Consider the following 21,903-nt stretch of genomic DNA (forward strand, 5'->3'; position numbering starts at 1 on the left):
CCTAACTCTCAGGGAGTGCCTGGAAGCCCCCCCGTAGTATAGGAGGAGGCCTATGATACAGTATTTCATAAGGGGAGTATCCTGTTTTCTTAGAAGGAGTACATCTAATTTTAAACAATACCATAGGAAGGGCCTGTATCCACTTTAATCCTGTTTCCTGACATACTTTCCCTAAACTATTTTTGATAGTCCGATTCATTCGCTCCACCTTTCTGGAACTCTGAGGTCGGTAGGCGGCATGTAGCTTCCAAGTGATTTCTAATGCCTTTGCTGTCTTCTGTACCAAGTCAGCCACAAATGCTGGCCCATTATCCGAGCCGATTCGTAAGGGCAGTCCAAACCTAGGAATAAGATCTCAGAGAAGCACACGGGTTACCTCGTAGGCCTTTTCAGTTCGTGTTGGATAAGCCTCCACCCATCCAGAGTAAGTACACACACGAACCAGCAAATACCTATTACCTCCACATTTTGGCATTTCTGTGAAATCCACCTGAAGATCCTCAAAAGGAGCCGCTCCATAAGCTTGTATGCTGGGTGGAACAGTGGGGCCTTGCCTCGCATTGTGCTGTTGGCAAGTAACACACTGTTGTTTTGTTACTGCTTTGGCAAGGGCTGGCAACTGTGAGATGTAGAAGTACTGGCCCAACAATTTTTCAAGTGACTCTTGACCTGGATGAGTGGTTTCGTGCATGGCCAATACAATTGTGGCTCCCAGCAACTGTGGCACAGCTACTCTCCCATCTGGCAGTCTGATCCATCCTCCTTTTATTACTTACCCCCCTTCTGCATGGAAGAAGTCTTTTTCTTCCTTAGAATAGGTAGGTACAAGGTCAGATGTTTGAGGGAGTAAGGGGACTGCTACCGATGCCTGGGAAGGGGTAGATGCTGCTTTTCAAGCTTCTGAATCAGCTCGAGAGTTTCCTAAGGCCACTGAGATGGAGGCTCGCTGGTGTCCCCTGCAGTGCATGACTGCCACCTTCTGAGGTTTCCACACTGCCTCTAGTAATTGTAGAATTTCTTGTTGATATTTTATGTCCTTTCCCCCAGAGTTTAGCAGACCCTTCTTATATAATGTTCCATGCACTTGGAGGGTTAGAAAGGCATATCGAGAGTCAATGCAGATGTTTACAGTCTTACCTTCACTGAGTTCTAGAGCCCGAGTTAAAGCAATGAGCTCAGCCTTCTGGGCTGAAGTGCCCTGTGGCAATGGTTTGGCTTCAATGACAGCATCCAAAGTTACCATCACATATCCTGCACATCTTTCTCCTTGTGGGTTGATGAAGCTGCTCCCGTCCATGTATAACTCCCAGTCTACTGATGCCCATGGCTGGTCCCGAAGGTCAGGTCTGCTAGAATAAACTGAGTCCAACACCTCTACACAGTTATGCTCTACCAGGCTCTCTGATACTAGGAGCAGGGTGGCGGGATTTAGGGTGTTACAGACTTCAGTGGTTATGTGGGGATTTTCACACAGCAAGCTTTGGTACTTTGTTAATCTAGCATTTGTTAGCCAATGATGTCCTTTGGTATTCATCAAAGTTACCACAGCATGGGGGACCTTTATATTCAGGTTTTGCCCAAGGGTTAGTTTATCTGCTTCTTGTGCTAACAGGGCTGTTGCTGCCAGGGCCCTTAGACATGGTGGCCAGACTTTGGAAACCCCATCTAGTTGTTTTGAGAGATAGACCACTGGCCTTGGCCAGGGCCCCACAGTCTGGGTTAAAACTCCAACTGCCATTTTTTCTCTTTCTGACACATAGAGTGTAAAGGGCTTTGTCAAATCTGGTAGTCCTGGGACTGGGGGCCGACATAAGTTTTTCCTTTAACTTACAAAAGGCTTGCTGTTGTAGAGGCCCCCATTCAAAAGGCTCCCAGTTGCCTCCTCTGTAACCCTGTACAAAGGTTTGGCTAGCACTGCAAAGTTTGGAATCCATAATCTGCAGAACCCCACAGCTCCTAGGAATTCCCTTACTTGCCTTCTGGTTTTAGGTTCCGGTAGGTTGCAGATGACCTGCTTTCTTTCTGACTCCAGGCTGCACTCCCCTTTCTGAATAGTGAATCCCAGGTAGCGTACCTGCTGTCTGCAGATCTGAGCTTTCTTCTTGGACACCTTATACCCACAGTCCTCCAGGTGCCAAAGCAGGGCATCCGTCCCTTTTGTGCACCCGACTGCTGTGGAGTGTCCCAGCAGAAGGTCGTCCGTGTACTGGAGCAAGCCTAGGTCTTTAGCAGGAAACTTTTGCAGGTCTCAAGCCAGGGCCTCCCCGAAGATAGTAAGGGAGTTCTTGAATCCTTGGGGAAGCTGGGTCCAAGGGTACTGAGTAGTGACACCTGACTCTGGATCTTCCCACTGAAAGGCAAACAGCTTCTGGCTTTCAGGAGCTAGTCTGATGCTAAAGAAGGCATCTTTTAAGTCCAGACAGGTAAACCAGCTGTCCTCAGCCTGCAGCAGCCCTAACAATGTGTAAAGGTTAGGAACTGTTGGGTGCAGAGTCACTGTAGCTTGGTTGACCAAGCACAAGTCCTGTACTGGCTGGTAGTCCTTGGTCCCTGGCTTAGGGACAGGGAGGAAGGGGAGGTTCCATGGAGACTGGCAAGGAACTATAATTCCAAAGGCTTTCAAGTGCCTGAGATGAACCTGGATTCCTTCGAGAGCTTCTCTGGGAACCGGATACTGCTTTTGTCTAATTGGCTGGGCCCCAGGCTTAACTTCTATGAGTACAGGGTCTTGGTTGACCACAAGTCCCAGAGGATTATCCTCCGCCCATATTCGGGGCCATCGCTTAGCTAGAGCTGGTTTTATCTCTTGGCCTGGCTCGGTCAGAAAAAGTCTCCATTCTTTTTCCCTGGTGACCATAAGAGCCATGATAACTCCTGTTTCCGGTAAGTTTAGCTGTAAAGAGCCCTGTTTTGTAAAGGAGATGGTGGCTCTCAGCTTGCTAAGCAAGTCTCTTCCCAGCAAAGGCAAGGGACAGTCAGGCATATACAAGAACTGGTGAACTATTTCATGTCCCCCCACTGAGAAGGTCCATGGTAGACAGAAAGCCTGCTTAGTGGAAACTCCTGTTGCTCTGATTATATCAATGGTTTCCTTGGATAAGGGGGTGACCAGGGTGGTCACTACTGAATGTTCAGTACCAGTATTGACCACAAACTTAATGTCCTTGCCCCCAATTGTAATCCTGACCTTGGGCTCCTTGGGGGCGCTTGAGCCGGGTCCCCTTCAGTCTAATAGCCCTTCAGCCAGATTGAACAAAGCTCCCTTGTCTTTTTCTGAGGTCTTTTGCTCCGAATCACCTTGCTTTTCCTTCAGTTGGGGACACTTATCTTTCCAATGTCCTATTTCCTTACAATAGGCGCATTGGTTACATTGCAGCGTGGGCGATTAGATTGGGTATTCTTCCCGGAACCCCCCTTTCCCTGTCCTTTTGGGGGAATTCCCCTAATGGCCGCAGCCAGTAAGTCGGTGTTTCATCTGGCCTGGCGTTCGCCTTCCTTACGGCTTTCTCTGGGGCTTGTTGCATCTCTATTCACAAACACTTGATTGGTTATTTCCAGTAACTGCGAGGTATTCATACCTGCAAACCCAGCCTGTTTCTGCAATTTTCTCCTGATATCTTCCACGTTTTGACTAAGGCCATATTAATCATTCTCTGATTTTCAGGACTATCTGGATCAAAAGGAGTGTACATACGGTAAGCCTCACACAGTCGTTCATAGAATTGCGCTGGACTCTCCTCTTTTCCTTGGATGACCTCAGAGACCTTATTTACATTTGTATCCTTTTGAGCCTCTTTCTTTAGACCTTCTATCCATGCCGCATGGTACTGTCTTAGCCTCTCCATGTCTGGCCCCTTGTTCAGGTCCCACTGGTGGCCTGTTCCTGGCAGCTGAATTCTTCTATATTCTTGAGGGTTTTGGTAATTGGCTAGGACGTGCTCCTCTAGCCACTTAGTTGCCGCCTGGAGCACCCTTCACCTTTCATCTGTATTAAAGAGGTACATGAGCAGCTGGTGGCAATCAGCCCAAGTAGGATTATGAGTCTGTATAATAGTTTGGAGCAAGTCAATTAAAGCTTGAGGCTTTTCGGTGTAAGATGGAGTATTATTTTTCCAGTTGAGGTCAGCAGAGGTGAAAGGTTGATACACAAAGGCTGCCTTTTCACCATGTGTCTGTCCTCATCTACCCCAGTATATTGCTGTTCTCTCACGGGCATTTGGATTTCAGTCTTGGGCCGTAAGTGAGCTGCCAAGGGAGGAGTTTCTCCCGTGGCTTCACTTCTTCTTTTGTCTACTCTGGGTGGTCTAGGAGTATGGATATCTGGTGGAAGTGGAGGTGCTGTGGGCTCAGGAATGGGGAGCCCTTCCTCTCGATAAGGAGGAGGCACTGCTGGTACCAGTTCCTGCCATGATTCTTCCTGTGTTGGCTCGGACAGGACTTTTGGTGCCGACTTCCCTTGGTGGGTGGAGTGACAGCCTTCCTTAACTAACTGTCCCTTTGCTACTAGTACTGCTGCTGCCTGTCCTCTTAACCACTGTGGGGGATCCAAAACTAGCTGTAACCAAGAATCTATATACGGGAACTGATCTGGGTGCCCTGGCTTACAGGTTCCCCTGTGCCATACCTTCGAGACAAGGGACCTGTCCAGGCTTCCTTCTGATGGCCAACCCACCTCTAATGCTGGCCAGTCTATCTCACACAAAGTTCTAAGTTTTCCTGGTGTCATAGTAACTCCATAGTCTCCCTTAAATCCCTTTTTGAAATTTTTCAACATAGTTCCTAGTGAGGTGGGCTTACTTTGTGCCTGACCCATGTTTCCTTGAGACAAAACACCATGCTCACACCACACGCACACCACAAAACAGAATGGGTAAAGAGGGCACACACACACTTTTACAGTTTATACCAAACCAGAATCAAAACCAAAATCAGAGTATCAAGAAATCCCAGCCAGGTCAGAAACAAAACCAAAGTATCAAGCAATCCAAGTCAAGTCAAAAACAAAAACCAAAGTGCCAGTGCAGGCACGTCATGGGTGATTAGGCCACGCTTCCACTCAAATGGAGGGGATAAGTTCCAAAGACCAGTCTTAACAAGTTTCAGATGTCCAGACTCCAAGTACCAGTTCCTTCCTGGTGTTCAGCCACTGCATTGATCCTCCACAGGGACCTGCCATACACTGCTCTGGTGAGGCGTTCCACTGGGGCAATTGCCTACCCGGGAGCGCTCTCAGGATCCACGTTGCTCAAGCTGGCTGGAGTCCCCCACAGGGATGCTCCACAGGGCAGGCCTAAGCCGCCTAAGGGGCTGCCTTGACCGTCCATTAATCACCTCACTTCCCGGTCAGGGAACCAAGAAATGTAGCAGGATGAGCTGCAGACAAGAACCTCTCAGACACCGAGTTGTGGAAGGAAACGGCTTTATTCAGCTGGGAGCATTGGTGGACTCATGTCTCCAAAAACCAAGCTCCCTGAGTGAGCAATTCCTATCCCTTTTAAGGGCTTACAATTCTAAGGGGGTCCATGTGAGAGGGACATGATCGATTGAGCAAGCAGTGGGTACGTGACTGGGGGCTGCATGCACTGGTAATCAGAATGGAACAGAACAGGACAGGGATTTTCACAGTGCTTTTCCATACAATGTCTGGTATCTATAGATAACATAACCAGCTAGGTCAGGGGTCAATTTTTAACTACCAGGCCTGGAATGCAGCGCCAGGCTGTCTGACTACTGATTTCACTTCTGTCTTTTCTTTAACTCCTACTTTTTCTTTGAGGCAGAAATTGGTCATAAGACAATATGAGGGGTGGTCTCCTCCCTTAACAATATAGCCAAGTTCTTTGCTAAGGCATATAACAAGGGTGACTTTTGCTGTAGTTCCTAATAAATTTTTCATTTCCATCTGAGGCCTCTTTAGCCTGGACTTCACTGTCCATGTCAGTATCAGCATTTTGGTTACAGCCATTTAACCAGTCTCTAAGAAGTTTCAAACTTTCCCTCATCTTCCTCTCTTCTTCTGAGCCCTCCAAATGTTTCTATCCTCTGCCCATTTCCCAGTTCCAAAGTTGCTTCCATATTTTCAGGTATCTTTATAGCAATGCCCCACTCTTTGATACCAATTTTCTGTGTTAGGCAATTTTTGCACTGCTGCAAAGAAATACCTGAGACTGGGTAATTTATTCTAAAAAGAGGTGTTAATCCAAAATATCTGAGACAGGTCTCAGTCAATTTAGAAAGTTTATTTTGCTTCCATGACACAGCCTCAGGAAGTCCTGATGACATGTGCCCAAGGTAGTCAGGGCATAGCTTGGTTTTATGCATTTTGGGGAGAAATGGGACATTAGTCAATATATGTAAGATGTACACTGGTTCACTCTGGAAAGATGGGACAACTCGAAGTGGGGAGGGGGCTTCCAGGTCATAGGTAGATAAGAGACAAATGGTTGCATTCTTTCGAGTTTCTGATTAGCCTTACCAAAGGAACCGATCAGATATGCATTTATCTCATTGAGCAGAGGGATGACTGAATAGAATGAAAGGCAGACTTGCCTTAAGCAGTTCTCACTTTGACTTTTCTCTTTAGATTAGTGATTTTGGGGTCCCAAGATTTATTTTTCTTTTGCAGAGGCTTGGCTAGGTATGATGGCTCATGCCTGTGATCCCAGCACTTTGGGAGGATTGCTTGGGGCCAGGAGTTTGAGATCAACCTGGTAAACATAGCGAGATCCTGTCTCTCAAAAAAGAAAAAATAGAGTTTTGATTCACAGATCTGTAGGATATATAAGCATGGCACTGCTATCTGCTTGGCTTCTGAGGAGGCCCCTTCAGGGAGCTTGTACTTTTGGCAGAAAGCAAAGCAAGAGCAGGATGTCACATGGCAAAAGCAGGGGCAAGGGGGTGGGGTAAGGTGCCACACACTTTTAGACAACCAGATCTCACAAGAACTCACTATTGCCAGAACAGCACCAAGCCATGCAGGCTCCATCCCCATGACCCAAACACACCTCACCAGGCCCCACATCCCACATTGGGGATTACAATTCAACATGAGATATAGAGGGGACAACATCCAAACTATATCAGGCACCAATAGGAAACTAACACAGAACAGGTTTCTGAGTAGATCCAAGGCCATATTCCAGAAACAGTAAGAACTGTTTCTTGGTATTTCTGTTATTCAGAAATTTAATATGTGTATTGCTGAACCATTATATTTGACCATCTTCGGATAATCATTCATCCATGAAAATACACATCAATTTCTCCAGTGCTTCTCATTGACATACTTTTTGGATCATCTAGGTACCAGTCATTAAGAGTAACCTATACAAGGGGAGGTCCACTTAAGTGAAACTTACAGGGAGGGTAATGTCACTCAATATAAGGGAGAATTTTCTGTTAAAGCCATTCAAAAAGAGATTGGGCTGTATTTAGAGGTTTGTATGGCAGGATCTAAACAACTACTTGGTGGAGATGTTAAAGAGAACATTCATGCATTGGTTGAGTTGTTGGATAAGGACAGATTTTATTCTCGAATCCTAAGAACCCAAGAGGTTGTGAGGAAGAAGCATCACTGAAGATTGGGTGGGACTCTTGTGTATAGATGTGCAAATTATGCCTACACAAGGTCTCTAGCCAAGGCTGAAACCACCAATAGAATCTAGCTCACACTTTGTTTGCCAAGCTGTGCATTCTGGCTGTGGGGCTGCTGTGCCCTGAGGCAGGAGTAACCTTTGGCTAATTCATATAAAGGTATTATCTACTTGATAAGATGTATGCTTGAAGGGCTGCATTCACCCAAAGAAGACACTTTTTTTCTAATTTGCAGAAAGGTACTGCAGGGGCCAGCACAAACCATGGGACTAGGGCTATAGGAGATGGTTTCTTGGAGTTGGTGAAGGCAAGACAAGGATACATAAGAAAAAGAAACAAGAAATCAATAGCAGGAGGAAGTTGGAAAACTGTACAAATACATGGACATTAAACAACGTGCCCCTGAATGACAAATGGGTCAATGAAATTAAGGAAATCAAATTCTTGAAACAAATGAAAATAGAAATACAACATACGAAAACCTATGGGATAGAACAAAAGTGGTACTAAGAGGAAAATTTATAGCAAAATTTTATTTAAAAAGTAGACAAAGATCAGCCAGGCGTGGTGGCTCACACCTATAATCCCAGCACTTTGGGAGGCCAAGGCAGGTGGATCATGAGGTCAGGAGATCGAGACCATCCTGGCTAACACGATGAAACCCCCGTCTCTACTAAAAATACAAAAAATTAGCCGGGCGTGGTGGCGGACGCCTGTAGTCCCGGCTACCCGGGAGGCTGAGGCAGGAGAATGGCGTGAACCCGGGAGGCGGAGCTTGCAGTGAGCCGAGATTGCACCACTGCACTCCAGCCTGGGAGACAGAGCGAAACTCCGTCTCAATAAATAAATAAATAAATAAATAAATAAAAATTTAAAAATAAATAACTTTACAAAAGTAGACAAATATCAAACAATCTAACAAAGCACCTTAAGGAACTGGAAAAGCAAGAACTGCTTTAACCCAAAATTAGTAGAAGGAAAGAAATAATAAAGACCATGGCAAGAATAAATGAAATAGAGACTAAAAAAAAAAATACAAAAGATCAACAAAACAAAACGTTGATTTTTTTGAAAAGATAAATAAAATTGACAAGCCATAAGCTAGACTAAGAAAAAAATGAGAGAGAACCCAAATGAAATCAGAAAAGAAAAAGAAGGGAAGGAGGTTGTATTATTAATACTTTAATCCCAGTCTGGCTTCTCCAGTCCCTTAGCTCACTTCCAAATTGTGCTGTTGGTGTCTGCTCCCAATTGATATATTCTGATAGCATATCTAGTTGGGAAGAGAAAGTAGTACATGAATAAACTCCATATTTCAGAGCTAAATAAACATCTCCTTTGGGAGGTCACTGTACAAGTTGGCAGCAAATGGAGAAAGCAAGAACCTAAGTATTAGAGATCAAAGGGAGAGGATGTGTCCACTCAAGGCTCTCATAGAGAAGGCAGAGCATTTCTCTCTGATTTGTAAGGCTGGTCAACTACCCAAATGTGTAAGGATAGATAATGCCAGTGTCCTCAAAGGCACAGGAGATATACACAGGAACCTAGCTGAAGCAGTTTCTGTATTCGTAGCAGAGTCCCAGCTAGTCAGGACTGTTCTTGATGTTGCAGACACTCCAGGTAGCTAGATCTGTCTGGAGGCGACTTTGGAGTTGGACAATATGCAGATCTGTGTCGTGTGTGTGTTCCTCCAGGTGTCCTTTGAGATGACCCATGAGACCCTGTACTTGGCAGTGAAGCTGGTGGATCTCTACCTAATGAAGGCAGTATGCAAGAAGGATAAGTTACAACTCCTTGGTGCCACTGCCTTTATGATTGCAGCAAAATTTGAGGTGAGTCTGAGTCCCTATGGCCTGGAGAACTAATCAAGTTTCTGTCCAACCCAGTGAATGAATATATATTCATATATATTCATTGTTATGTGCTGTATAACAGTGTTTTGGTCAATGATGGACTGCTTATACTATGGTGGTCCCGTAAGAGTATAATGGAGCTGGAAAAGTCCTATCACCTAGTGACATCTTATCTTTTGTAATATTGTAATGTTACAAAAGATAACTCATATGGTGATGCTGGTGTAAACAAACCTACTGCACTGCAAGTCATAAAAGTATAGCACATACAATTACGTACAGTACATAATGCTTGATAATGATATAAACTGTTACTAGTTTATGTGTTCACTGTACTTTTAATTGTTTTATTATTATTTTATTAGAGACAAGGTCTCGCTCTGTTGCCCAGGCCGGAGTGCAATGATGTGATCATAGCTCACCATAACCTCAAACTCCTGGGCTCAAGCAATCTTCCCACTACAGCCTCTCAAGTAGCTAGGACTATAGGCATGCACCACAGTGCCTGGCTAATTTTCAGAAATTTTTTTGTAGGGGTGGGGTCTCATGTTGCCCAGGCTGGTCTTGAACTCCCGACCTCAAGCAATCCTCCTGCCTTGGCCTCCCAAAGCACTGGGATTACAAGTGTGAGCCACTGTGCCTGACCTGGTTTAGAGTATACTATTACTTATTTTAAAAAAATAAAGTTAACTGTAAAATAGCCTCAGGATGTCCTTCGGGAGGTTTTCCAGAAGAAGGCATTGTTGTAGGAGATGACAGCTCCATGCATATTATGACCCCTGAAGAACTTCCAATGGGACAAGATGTGGAGGTGGAAGACAGTGATATTAATGATCTTGACCCTTTCTAGGCCTAGGCTAATGTGTGTGTTTGTGTCTTCATTTTTTTTTATTTTATTATTATTATTATACTTTAAGTTTTAGGGTACATGTGCACAATGTGCAGGTTTGTTACATATGTATACATGTGCCATGTTGGTGTACTGCACCCATTAACTCGTCATTTAGCATTAGGTATGTGTCTTCATTTTTAATAAAAAAGTTTAAAAAGTAAAAAGTAAAGTTGGGCATGGTATTTCAATGCCTGTAATCCCAGCACTTGGGGAGGCTAAGGCAAGAGGATTGCTTGAACCCAAGAATTTAAGACCAGCCTGGGGAACAAAGTGAGACCCCATCTCTACAAAAAAATAAAGAAGATTAGCTGGGTATTGTGGCACATACCTGTGGTCCCAGCTACATAGGATGCTGAGGCAGGAGGATCCCTTGAGCCCAGGAGGTTGAGGCTGTAGTGAGCTTTGTTCAAGCCACTGTATTCCAGTCTGGGTGAGAGAACAAGACCCTGTCTCAAAAGAAATTTTTTTTTAAAGAAGAAAGCTTATTTAATAAGGATATAAAGAAAGCAAATATTTTTATACAGCTTTATACTGTGTTTGTGTTTTAAGCTGTTATTACAGAAGAGTCAAAGTTTTACAAAATAAAGTTACAGTAAGCTAAGGTTAATTTATTATCGAAGAAAAAATATTTTTTATAAATTTAGTGTCGCCTAATTGTACAGTTACAGTGTTTATAAAGTCCATGGTAGTGTACAGGAATGTCCCAGGCCTTCCATTCACTCACACACTGACTCACCCAGAGCAACTTCTACTCCCACAAGCTCCATTCATGTTAAGTGCCCAATACAAGTGTACTGGTTTTAAATCTTTTATGCTGTATTGTTACTGTACTTTTTCTGTTTAGATAACCTAAACAAATACCATTGTTTTACAATTGCCTACAGAATTCAGTAGAGTCACATGTGCATAGGTGTGTAGCCTAGGAGCAATAGGCTGTATACCATATAACCTGGGTGTGTAGGCTGTACCATCTAGGTTTTTGGAGGTACACTCTTATCTGTGATCTTCTCACAATGATGAAAATGATGCATTTCTCGTAACATATCCCTCTTGTTAAGTGACACATAACTGTGTATACATACATTTATTTGTACATATATACACATGTGCATACACATCAGTGTGTATATGTGTGTGCATACAGTTACATACATACAAATAATTTTTTTCTGCCACATTTTTTGTCCCTCTTCCCAAAGCAGAGAAGCTGGTGTTGGTTGGCAATGGTGGTGTATTTGTTTCCTGGCATCAACAAGGTTCTTCCATTTTCTGTCTGAAGATGTATTATGTGGGCATCCAACTAATTAAATGGGCAGTTCTTTTTACAGCTTCCTTCTGCTCCATGATTCTCTGCCTCCACCATTTTCTTGTTCCACCAACTCCATCCCCATCTAGTGGAGTCTCAATCTGCTTATATAACAAAGCATTGCCTAACCAGGGTGCTGGAGACATTTAAGAGAAAATGGCCTGATGTTGATGGCAGTGAGTCTAAATGGTCCAGGTGAAATAGTAATTTGGGAAGTAGCAGTATAAAAGTGAGTAGCTGACCTTTTCTTCATGACCATAATCCATCTAACTAACCTCTCTGATTCCCCTTCCTTAGGTGCTAACTGATCTTGTTCAACTTTCATTTTTCCTTCAGCTAGGCTAGTTGTAGGAAGCCTTAGGGTTTGGGAGCAGAGAGGTGGCAACTTTTACCAAGGATTTCAAAGAACTTTAGAACTGTGGGTTTGTTTCTGTGTTGGCTCCCTCCCCAGCTCCTGCCTTCCTCTCCTCCCCAAACACATACTGGCTCTTACCCCCTCCCTCCCTCCCTGCCTCACTCTCTCCCTCCTTAACTTGCTCCCTTCCTCCCCTCCTTCTTTCCCTGTCACCTGCCCTTCAGTGATTGTTTTCCCTCACTCACCACCCCACTCTCCTTTGTTGCCCCTCACTCACCTGCTCACTTGAGCCCTCCCTCACTCTGTCCCTTCGTCCTGTGCCAGCTTGCTTGCTCCCTCCTCCCTTCCTCCTGCTTTTCCTCCCTTGCTCACTCCTTCCCTTGTTTCCTCCCTCCCTCACTCACCTGCTGGCTCCCTCTTTCCTTCCCTCCTTGCTTCCTTCCCAGGCTCCCTCTCTCACTTGGTGGATAGATTCCTCTCTCCCTGGCTAGTCTACACCCTCCCTCCCTCGGTGGCTTGCTCTCTCCTTTCCTCTCTTTCCCTTGCTCCCTCACCTGCTCTCTCCCTCCCTCACCTGCTTTCTTCCCTCCCAGGCTCTGTCCTTCCCTCCCAGGCTCCCTCTTTTTCTTCCTTGCCCACTCTCTCCCTTCCTTTTTTACTCTGGGTACTTCTTAGCAAATCCTGGGAGTTGGAGCACCCTTCCTCTGTTGGCCAGGACAGAGGGCCCCTACCAAGTCCATGGAGGAGGGGTGTCTTCCTCTCACAGGATTAAGAAGTACAGAAAGCCTTTTGTTTAGGGGAGGTGTGGAGATGGCATGAGGAGAGAAAGGAGACAGTAGCCATTGCACAGAGCAGCGGAAGAGAGAGGTTCCTGCCCTGGTGTTGCCACTAGCTTGCCGTGTGAACCTGAGCACATCACTTTTCTCTGAGCCTAGGTTTCCTTGTCTGCCAAACCAAAGGGTTGGTCCTGTCTGTCATCCAAAAATAGGGGAAAGGTGGGGGAAGAAAGCTGTTGCGGGCAGTAAGCTGCAGGTAGGGAGAAGAATTAGGGGCCTTCCTGTGTCCTCATTGTTTCTCCAAACCAATGTTTGACCTCCAGAGGGCAGAGCCCTGGAAGGTGCTCCCTGGACAGAGGTTCTTCTCACCCTCAGCCTGGCCTGGCCCTTCCTTGTCTGACCTCTGGGTGCCTCCACACACTCTGCCCACCACAGACTTTTGTCTCTGCTTAGGTTCCCTCTATGCCTGTCTGCCTCTCCACTTCTCTCACTGCCAGGTACCCTGTATTGCCCTCCTCAAACATCCTTACTCATTCCCTACACTAGGACACAAAATACAGGCTTATTTTCTATCTCTAGCTCCCATTTCTGTGGCTTCCTTCTGTCCCTCCCTCCAGAGAAGGCCTTAGATTTCAACATTCGTGGTTCTCAGAGGGCAGATTGCTGCTCCTAGGCCCTGTGCCCCATTATGTTGCTTCTGGCACTGTAAGAATCCACCCCCAGGAGGTCCTATCCTCTATCTGGTGGTGGTGGTGGTACAGTTTTGGGGCAGGCCTCTCCTGTCCTTTCTTTGGTTTACTTTTTCTGATGAGCCACTCACATCAACCAGAAGCTGAGTCTCAGAGATACCCTGAAGATTTATGCCAGGAAATCCTTCACCCTTCTCCCCGCTGACTTTTACCTCTAAGCAGAAAGGTTGGGTTGTCTGTCTGGTTGTCACCTCCTCTCCTCTCCACCCATAGGAGCACAACTCACCTCGTGTGGATGACTTTGTGTACATCTGTGATGATAATTATCAGCGATCTGAGGTACTCAGCATGGAAATCAACATCCTGAATGTCCTCAAATGTGACATTAACATTCCCATCGCCTATCATTTTCTGCGCAGATATGCTAGGGTAAGAGAGAAGAGACACATCTTCATTCTCCCACTGCTGAGTTAGTCTCCTTTATACCCAGAGTAGCTGCCTTGAGTGGTAGGAAAGGGGAAAGGGACAACAGGCAGCAGGGAGCTTTCTCCTTCCATCCAGTCTCCTAGGTTAAAGCTTGGCAATCTTTATGAAATAGTGGGAGGTGGGCGGGAGTGAGTTGCAGATTTCCACAGTGTGCCTATAAGGTTTTGAAGTGAGGCCAGAGTTGGGGAGGAGAAACGTTTCTTTGATCAGGGAGAGACACATGGAAAACTTTGTGGGGGGATGCTGGCAATATTCTCAATCTTTGCCTGAGTATTGGTTACAAGGGAGGTCACTTTATAATTCATTGTATTGTGCAAATGAGTGCGATGTACTTTTCTCTTTGTGTGTGTGATAGGTTGTAATTTTTAAAAAATAAGTTTAAATAAGAAAAGGGAAAAGGTTGTTTTGAAGTATGGAACACCTTCTAGGGAGGACCAGGAACAGAGTCACGGTGGGAGGACTTTGGCTCTTTAAAGAATGACCCATATAGCAAGGGGGGATGTGGGCCAGTACCATACACACAGTTGGTAATTTGATTAAAATCCTAAAGGTGGCAAATCCCACTGACTGTTTCAGAATCCCCCCTAAAGAGTCTGTTTTTGTGGGTAGGGAAGATGAGGTGAGTTATGGTTGCAGGAGAAAGGCACATTACTCAAACAGAGGGCCACTGAGGCTCGGGATGATGTAACTGGAGAGGGAGTCCTCTGCTTGGTGCCAGTTCTCTAAATTGATTTCTGAGCCAGTCTTCTCATTGCCTTTAGTGTATCCACACCAACATGAAGACACTGACCTTGTCCCGCTACATCTGCGAGATGACCCTGCAGGAATACCACTATGTCCAGGAGAAGGCTTCCAAGCTAGCTGCTGCCTCCTTACTCCTGGCCCTCTACATGAAGAAGCTCGGATACTGGGTAAACACTTGCGAGATAGGGGTATAGGGGTAGAGATTTAAAAAGCAGAAGGTCAGCTCATGGGGAAGGTGTAAATTAAGGCTACGGGAAACTCTTGGGGACAAAACTGACACATATTCACCACTGTGAACTCTAACACCTGGACAACTTGGGGCAAGGGCTTCTACAGCAATGGTTTTGAATTATGCCATTTTTCATAATCAAAGTACCCTTTGTTCCAAAGAAAGCTCACCTGAAAGCCCAATATTACATACCAGACTACTGTGAAGATATTCTGGTTGTCATATGGGGTAGTGTGACCCTACTTCTTATCCCCAGCCCTGTTCCCCTCTTGCCTCTTGCAATCCCCTCAGCAAGACTGGCCCCTGAGGGAGCTTGTTGGAACAGGGTTTGAAAAGCACTGAGCCAGAGAAGAGTAGTGAAAGCAACTGTCTGTGTCTACAAAAGTGGCACTCAGGGGCATGACTATAGTGTTCTTCTCTGAAGAAGGCTCTCAAAGCCTCCTGCTCCAATACAAATAAAACTCATATTTGATGCTTTCTCAATTTTATGAAAAGTTGGGGGTAAAATCAACTTTAGATAATTTCTCATTCTTACTAATGATATGTATAATATATAATCCAAGTAGCAGGAGTATGCTTGCAAATGCAGCCCCTCTGCTCAACCACTTCTGAGCTCCTCCTACCTAAAAATCCTGGAGCCACTGAGGGAAGAACCTCTGTGGGCTGAGAAAGAACCACATAAAGTAGTTATGTGAACTTGGAGAAGCCATACTGAAATTTCTTGAAACAGAGAAAGCATTCAATAAATGATAGTGATGATGAAAAAGAATAAATAATAATCATGACTGGCATTTATTGAGTGTTTAGACAGTGATCTAAGCACTTTGTGTATTAACTCATTTAATCTCCACAACAACCCCACATGATAGTACCGTTATCCCTGTTTTGCAGATAAGAAATAACTCCCATGTTTACACAGCTGATGAGAGGTGGAGCTAGGCTTTGGAAACTAGGAGTGGTGTTCACAATCCAAACCAACTGTGTAATCAGAATGGGCATGGCCACAGCTCTGGAGCTGAGGGTCTGGAGGCCCCATGCTGAACCAGGCTTTGACCCTTGGATCCCATGGAAATCCAGTGGGCCGTGAGGGGGACAGCTGATGGGTTCAGGCAAGCAAACTGTGTGCCAACTAAGATAGAAATATTTCAGTGTTTTCACACTTGGTGACTAAACCAGGGCATATCAGCTAAATGTCAGCCCGAATCTGAACTCAGGTAGTCTGACTCCACAATCCTCTATGTTAGTATACTGCCTCTCCTATAGATAAGGAAGGCTTCACAGAAGAGGTGACTTTTGAGCTGGGTCTTGAAACGTATGCAGGAACTTGTGAGAGGAGACATTCTAGGTAGAGGGAGCAGTAATTAAAAAGACGTGAAGGCATTAAGGAGGGAGTGTGTTGTGTTTAGGGCAGAATAAGACATCCCCTATGGATAGAACAGAGAGTATGGTAAAAGGAGAGGTGCTAATGATGTTAATAGTGACAGATGAGACCAGAATGGTAGATCATGGTCAGATTGTGAAAGAAAGGCTTCGTATACCACACTGAGAGACCCACTTTACACTAAGGCATTGAAGGGTTTTTAGGCAGGGAGGTGACATGCTCCTGTTTGTGTATTTTAGAAACAGTACTGGTATAGCAAAAGAGAAGGTAGAGTAAATGAGAGAGAATATAAAGGTGGGAACACCAGTGAGCAGGCTATTGTAACATAGTCAAGGTGAAGCATTTGAGGGTCTGAACTGACACAGTGGCACTGGGGCCTTTTAATCTTATTTAACACATCCAGTCTACTCCATTACCCCCTTGTGTTACTCCCCTACTCAGCACGCCAATGACGGCCCTTTGCCGGTGGTGGTGGTGGTTTCCAAACAGTATTTGGGGGAGCCCTGGGTTTCCTGCAGAATTCTCTCAGGGACCATGTAAAAGATAAAGGGATCCAAATTTGTGGGCTTCTTAGCTCACACCCCCACTTCCAGGTAAGCTATTTGGGCTTCCAGGTAAGACACTTGAAAAAGAGGAGTTCAAGGAAAATAAGACATTTTGAGGAAACCACTGACTTATATATCCTCTTCCTTTCTCTGTCTGTTGAGCTCCCCACTTCACCAACCATTGTGGACATGCTGTCCTCTGTGAAGCTTTCTGTGACTCTCCTGACAGAGTTCGTGGGTCCTGCTGCTGTGTTCCTCCAGTGTCCTATGCTCACTTCCATTATAGCACTTATCACACATTTTTTAACTCGCTGTTTGCACATCTGTCTCCTCTACTAGACTACAGACTCCTCAAGGGCAGGTCCCTCATTCATTTTTGTGTTCCCAGGATCCTACATATAGGGCTTGGTAATCCTAGTTAGCATTGTTTGGATACTTACTATGTTCCAGACTCTGTTCTATGTATGATACACACATACACAAATACACACACACACACACACACATTTAACCCTATGATGGAACTACCGTAATAATCCCCATTTGGCAGGTTGGGAAACTGAGGCCCCAAGAAGTTAATTAACTGGCTCAAGGCCAAGCTGTTAGGGGAACTGAAATTTGACCTGAAGCATTTTGCCTCCAGGACCTCTGCTCTTAAACACTGCTATACCGCTTCTGCCACATAATAGGCATTCTTAGCTGAGTGAGAAAATGAACCTGTGGAATGATAGCTGTTAGAGCCAGAGAGGAGGATCAGCCTTAAGTTCATGTTGGCTGTGGAGTTGGCACCTAAACTTTGTTCTGGGGTTTACCTGGCCATTAGCTCTGGACCTGAGAGTGAGCAAATTACAAAACCAGTCCTGTTCCTTAGGACTGGTGAATTTCTGCTTACATGAACATCTGTGACCAGGGCTAATATCTTTTTTTTTTTTTTTTTTTTAAGAGATAGGGTCTTGCTCTGTTACCCAGGCTGGAGTGCAGTGGTGCGATCATAGTTCACTGCAGCCTCGAACTCCTGGGCTCAAGCAATCCTCCTGCCTCAGCCTCCCGAGTAGCTGGGACTACAGGTCTACACCACCATGCCCAGATAATTTAAAAATTTTTTAAAAGAGATAGGGTCTTGCTGCGTTGCCCAGACTGGTCTTGAATTCCTGGGCTCAAGCAGTCCTCCTGCCTCGGGCTCCTAATATGCTGAGATTACAGGCATGATCCCTACCACGCCTGGCCAAGAGCTAATATCTAACGGGTACGTATGGATATAGCCATCCCAGTAGTTTGTGGCTGGAATCTATTCTTCTATATAGCATAGTATAATTATTGATCAGCGTCCAGATGGTGTGAGTCTTTGAAATGTTTTGAATGTCATCTCTGTTTAAACCATGTGTGGGAAGCTTAGACTTGGGATAGCAGAGATGGAGGAAGGGTGTACTTCCTATAGTAGAAATCACTATTCATGCTGCTTCTTCCAGGTTCCCTTCCTGGAGCATTACAGTGGCTACAGTATCTCTGAGCTTCACCCCTTGGTCAGACAGCTGAACAAACTGCTGACTTTCAGTTCTTACGATAGTCTCAAGGCTGTGTATTACAAGTATTCTCACCCGTAAGTACTAAGCCCCGGATGAGGTTGGGTTTGTGTTCATTTATTGGGAGGCTTTAAAATACTAGACCGAGACTAGCCTCACTTAAGAGAAAAAGATTCAGGCACTTTTCACCTTCCTTTCTACTCTAGGGTTAAAGCAAGATAGGAAACTAAGGGCCGTATGTCCCACTTGTTCCATGGAGCATGATTGTATTTGCCCTATTCTATGCTGAGGAGACCCCTCTTCCTTTTGCAGGGTCTTCTTTGAAGTCGCCAAAATCCCTGCCTTGGATATGTTGAAGCTGGAGGAGATTTTGAACTGTGATTGTGAGGCTCAGGGCCTGGTACTCTAGCAGCAGCCACAGGGCTAAGCATGCATGTTAACAGGGTATATTTATTCTGTGTTTGAATTTGTCTTTTGATCGCTTTTATTCATTTTTCCTTTCTTTGTCTTTTCCCAAACTGATAATGTTATAAATATTTATGTTGCTTGTTTTTATGAAAGAAAAAAATATTGTCATATTTGACTACAAATTTAATAAAAAATTAATGGTTATTGTTAAAATGGCTCATCTCCCCTCTTATTGTTCAGGAGCCCCATGCACAGCTCAATAATTTTTTTTTTCTTCCTAGTCAAGGCTGGGCCCCAGAGCCTAGATTACCCAATTCCCTCCTCTGTTTAGAAGTCTTCTCCTCATGGGAAGAGGAATTGAGCTAACCATGAACTGATGGATGGGTCTACAGAAGGAGGATTATGGTGCCCAGTCCAAGGAGAAAGCTCCTTACCTGACAGGTAGACCTCACTTTTCAGAGCTGGGCAGCTGGCAGTGTAGGCTAATACCTTTTGGTCTCAATCTCAGGTATTGTGCTTTCTTTGCTTCTTCCTAGATGGTGAAAAGTTGGGGATCAGGATTTTAATCCAAATGTAGCCTTGCTTTCAGTTAGGCAGCTTTTTAGAGTACAAATTTGAAAATACTCTTGGAGTGGTATGTGCTGAAATCATTTTTGGCCCTTGTCTTCTGCCAGGAGAAGAAATTCCTACCTGTGAAATTGGCAAGGTGTCCCATGAATGCAAGCATCAACCACTTGCCCAATCTTTAATTCATATAGCATTAAGAGATTCTCCTTTCTTTTTCACTCTGCCCTACCTTTGGGGTGATGTGTACTGGGACAGTTACTTAAGTTGTTAATGGAGGAGTGGAACATCCAGTATGCCAGTTGTTCAAGAGCTACTGCCTCAGTCTCACCCCAGGACCTCCCCACAATCCAGCAAGTAATGTCTACCACAGCAGGAGACCTCTAGGACTCTATTCTAGTATTGTAGCTGGCAATTATCCTGATTGGTCTGTGACCATTTGTTACCACTTGTCAAATATTTTGAATATCAGTCCTGGAGGGTGGACATTTGGTGGAGAGGACAATCAAGGAAGCAGTTATGGGGAAAATGCCTCTTCAATTCTGTCCCAAGACTCTCCATGCTATTGTAATTACATCACCTTTTCTGATGGGTTAGAGACAGATGGATGAGCATGCCAAGCCCTTAGGTGTCTCAGTGCTTTCCTTCCCTTCCAATCAGTTTCCCATTCTTCCTCCTGACTTGCTTTGCCTTGGAGACCAGACATCACTAGGTTTCCTCCTGCCCCATTCCACTGTATTGCAAGATGACTAAGGGGTACAGCCAGAGAGGTCCAAGCTACTCAGCAGTGGTTCTGCTGGCACAGCCAACTTTGCATGAACATGCTAAAAGCATTAGGCTGGAAGCCATCTTGCAAATCTCCAGCCTTACTAAAAGGATGTGTCTTGTACCTGCTTTTGAATTCTGGAGCTTTACATCAAGGGGAAAAAATTAACCAATTGAATTGTTTCCCCCTTTTTACCAACCCTGTTCTTTAAAGGTGCTAATGAAACCATCAGTCATTTTTGTTGTTGATTTTGCAATGCCTCAACATTTATTTTGCACACACTCATCACTACTTCAAAATTAAGATAGCTGTTAGAACTGGAGCTTGTTAAAAGTGGGTGCAAAAGTTATCGTGGTTTTTGCCATTCCTTTTAATGGCAAAAACCACGATAACTTTTGCACCAACCTAATATCTAGTGCCTTATTAAAGAAGCACATCTATTCTTTATCAGGAATTTGCTGGCCCAGTGAGGTGGCTCACGCCTGTTGTCCCAAAACTTAGGGAGGCCAAGGCGGGAAGATCACTTCAGCCCAGGAATTTGAGACCCACCTGGGCAATACAGTGAGACCCTGTCTCTAAAAAAAAGTTAAAAAGTTAGCCAGGCATAGTGGCTTCTGCCTGTGGTCCCAGCTACTCAGGAGGCTGAGGCAGGAGGATCACTTGAGCCCAGAAGGCAGATGTTGCAGTAAGCCATGATCGTGCCACTGTACTCCAGCCTGGGCAATAGAGCAAGACCCTGCTTTAAAAAAAAAAGAATTTGCTTTTATATTTTGATGACTGTCTCTCTATATATGAATAAAACTAGCTTTCTTTGTAACCTTATGTATTTTTAACAGTTTTACTTTCTTAACTGAATGCAAATTACTTTTTATATGTATATATAACTTTATGTCTCCCTATATCTTTAAGATCATAACAGTTTAAAAAACAAAACTAAAAAATTCTAAAAGTTTAAACTACAAAATCATCTATATAGGTCATAAAAACACTCTGGTAGAGATATGTGCCTGGTAATTCATAAGTAAAACAAACATAGCCTGTGAAATAATGTGACATGCTTAGAAAAATGCCTGACACATAGCATGAATATCTAATAAATGGTGGTGGTATTCTCTGGTAGCGGAAGGGGCACAGAGTGGCTACAGAGATAAGTAGGGGTGAGACTGTTTGTTTGTTTGTTTGTTTGTTTGTTTTAAAGAAAAAGGCCTGGCTGGGCACGGTGGCTCACTCCTGTAATCCCAGCACTTTGGGAGGCTGAGACGGGCAGATCACAAGGTCAGGAGTTTAAGACCAGCCTGGCCAATATGGTGAAACCCCATCTCTACTAAAAATACAAAAAGTTAGCTGAGTGTGGTGGCGGGCACCTGTAGTCCCAGCAACTTGGGAGGCTGAGGCAGGAGAATCACTTGAACCCGGGAGGCGGAGGTTGCAGTGAGCTGAGATCATGCCACTCACTCCAGCCTGGGTGACAGCGCGAAACTCCGTCTCAATAATAATAATAATAAGGCTTATATGGTATGTTGAAGGTTTTTATACTAAGAGTTTTGATTTGGGAGATGTATCCATCAAGGTTCAGTCAGAAAACAGAAACCACTCTAGTTATTTCGAACAGAGGAAATTTAATGCCGGGAATTGGTTACTCAAGGACAGAAGAGCTAAGAAGTCACACACACAGTGTGAAGCTTCTGTTATACTTAGGGCTGGAGGAACAGTAGCCAAGAGGTGGTGTCACCAGAGCCCCAGATGCCAGGGATATCAAGCTGGATTTGGAACCAGTGATCAGTTGGGACCAA

General features: G+C 44.7%; 1 protein-coding gene across 2 annotated transcripts in view; it reads left to right on the forward strand.

Annotated features, from left to right (window-relative positions):
- CCNB3 (cyclin B3) overlaps positions 1–19,070 on the forward strand; it is a 102,084-nt gene extending 83,014 nt beyond the window's left edge. For both annotated transcript variants that reach the window (XM_055106867.2, XM_024927266.5), the window contains exons 9-13: positions 9,288–9,425; positions 13,738–13,893; positions 14,712–14,861; positions 18,319–18,449; positions 18,685–19,070. In XM_055106867.2, coding sequence (XP_054962842.1) covers positions 9,288–9,425; positions 13,738–13,893; positions 14,712–14,861; positions 18,319–18,449; positions 18,685–18,781 — 672 coding nt within the window. In that variant the 3' untranslated portion in view covers positions 18,782–19,070. The remainder of the gene's footprint in view (positions 1–9,287; positions 9,426–13,737; positions 13,894–14,711; positions 14,862–18,318; positions 18,450–18,684) is intronic.
- The last annotated feature ends 2,833 nt before the right edge of the window (positions 19,071–21,903 follow it).

The sequence above is a fragment of the Pan paniscus genome, chromosome X (assembly GCF_029289425.2).
Source record: "Pan paniscus chromosome X, NHGRI_mPanPan1-v2.0_pri, whole genome shotgun sequence".
In the NCBI taxonomy this organism is placed as follows: Eukaryota; Metazoa; Chordata; class Mammalia; order Primates; family Hominidae; genus Pan; species Pan paniscus.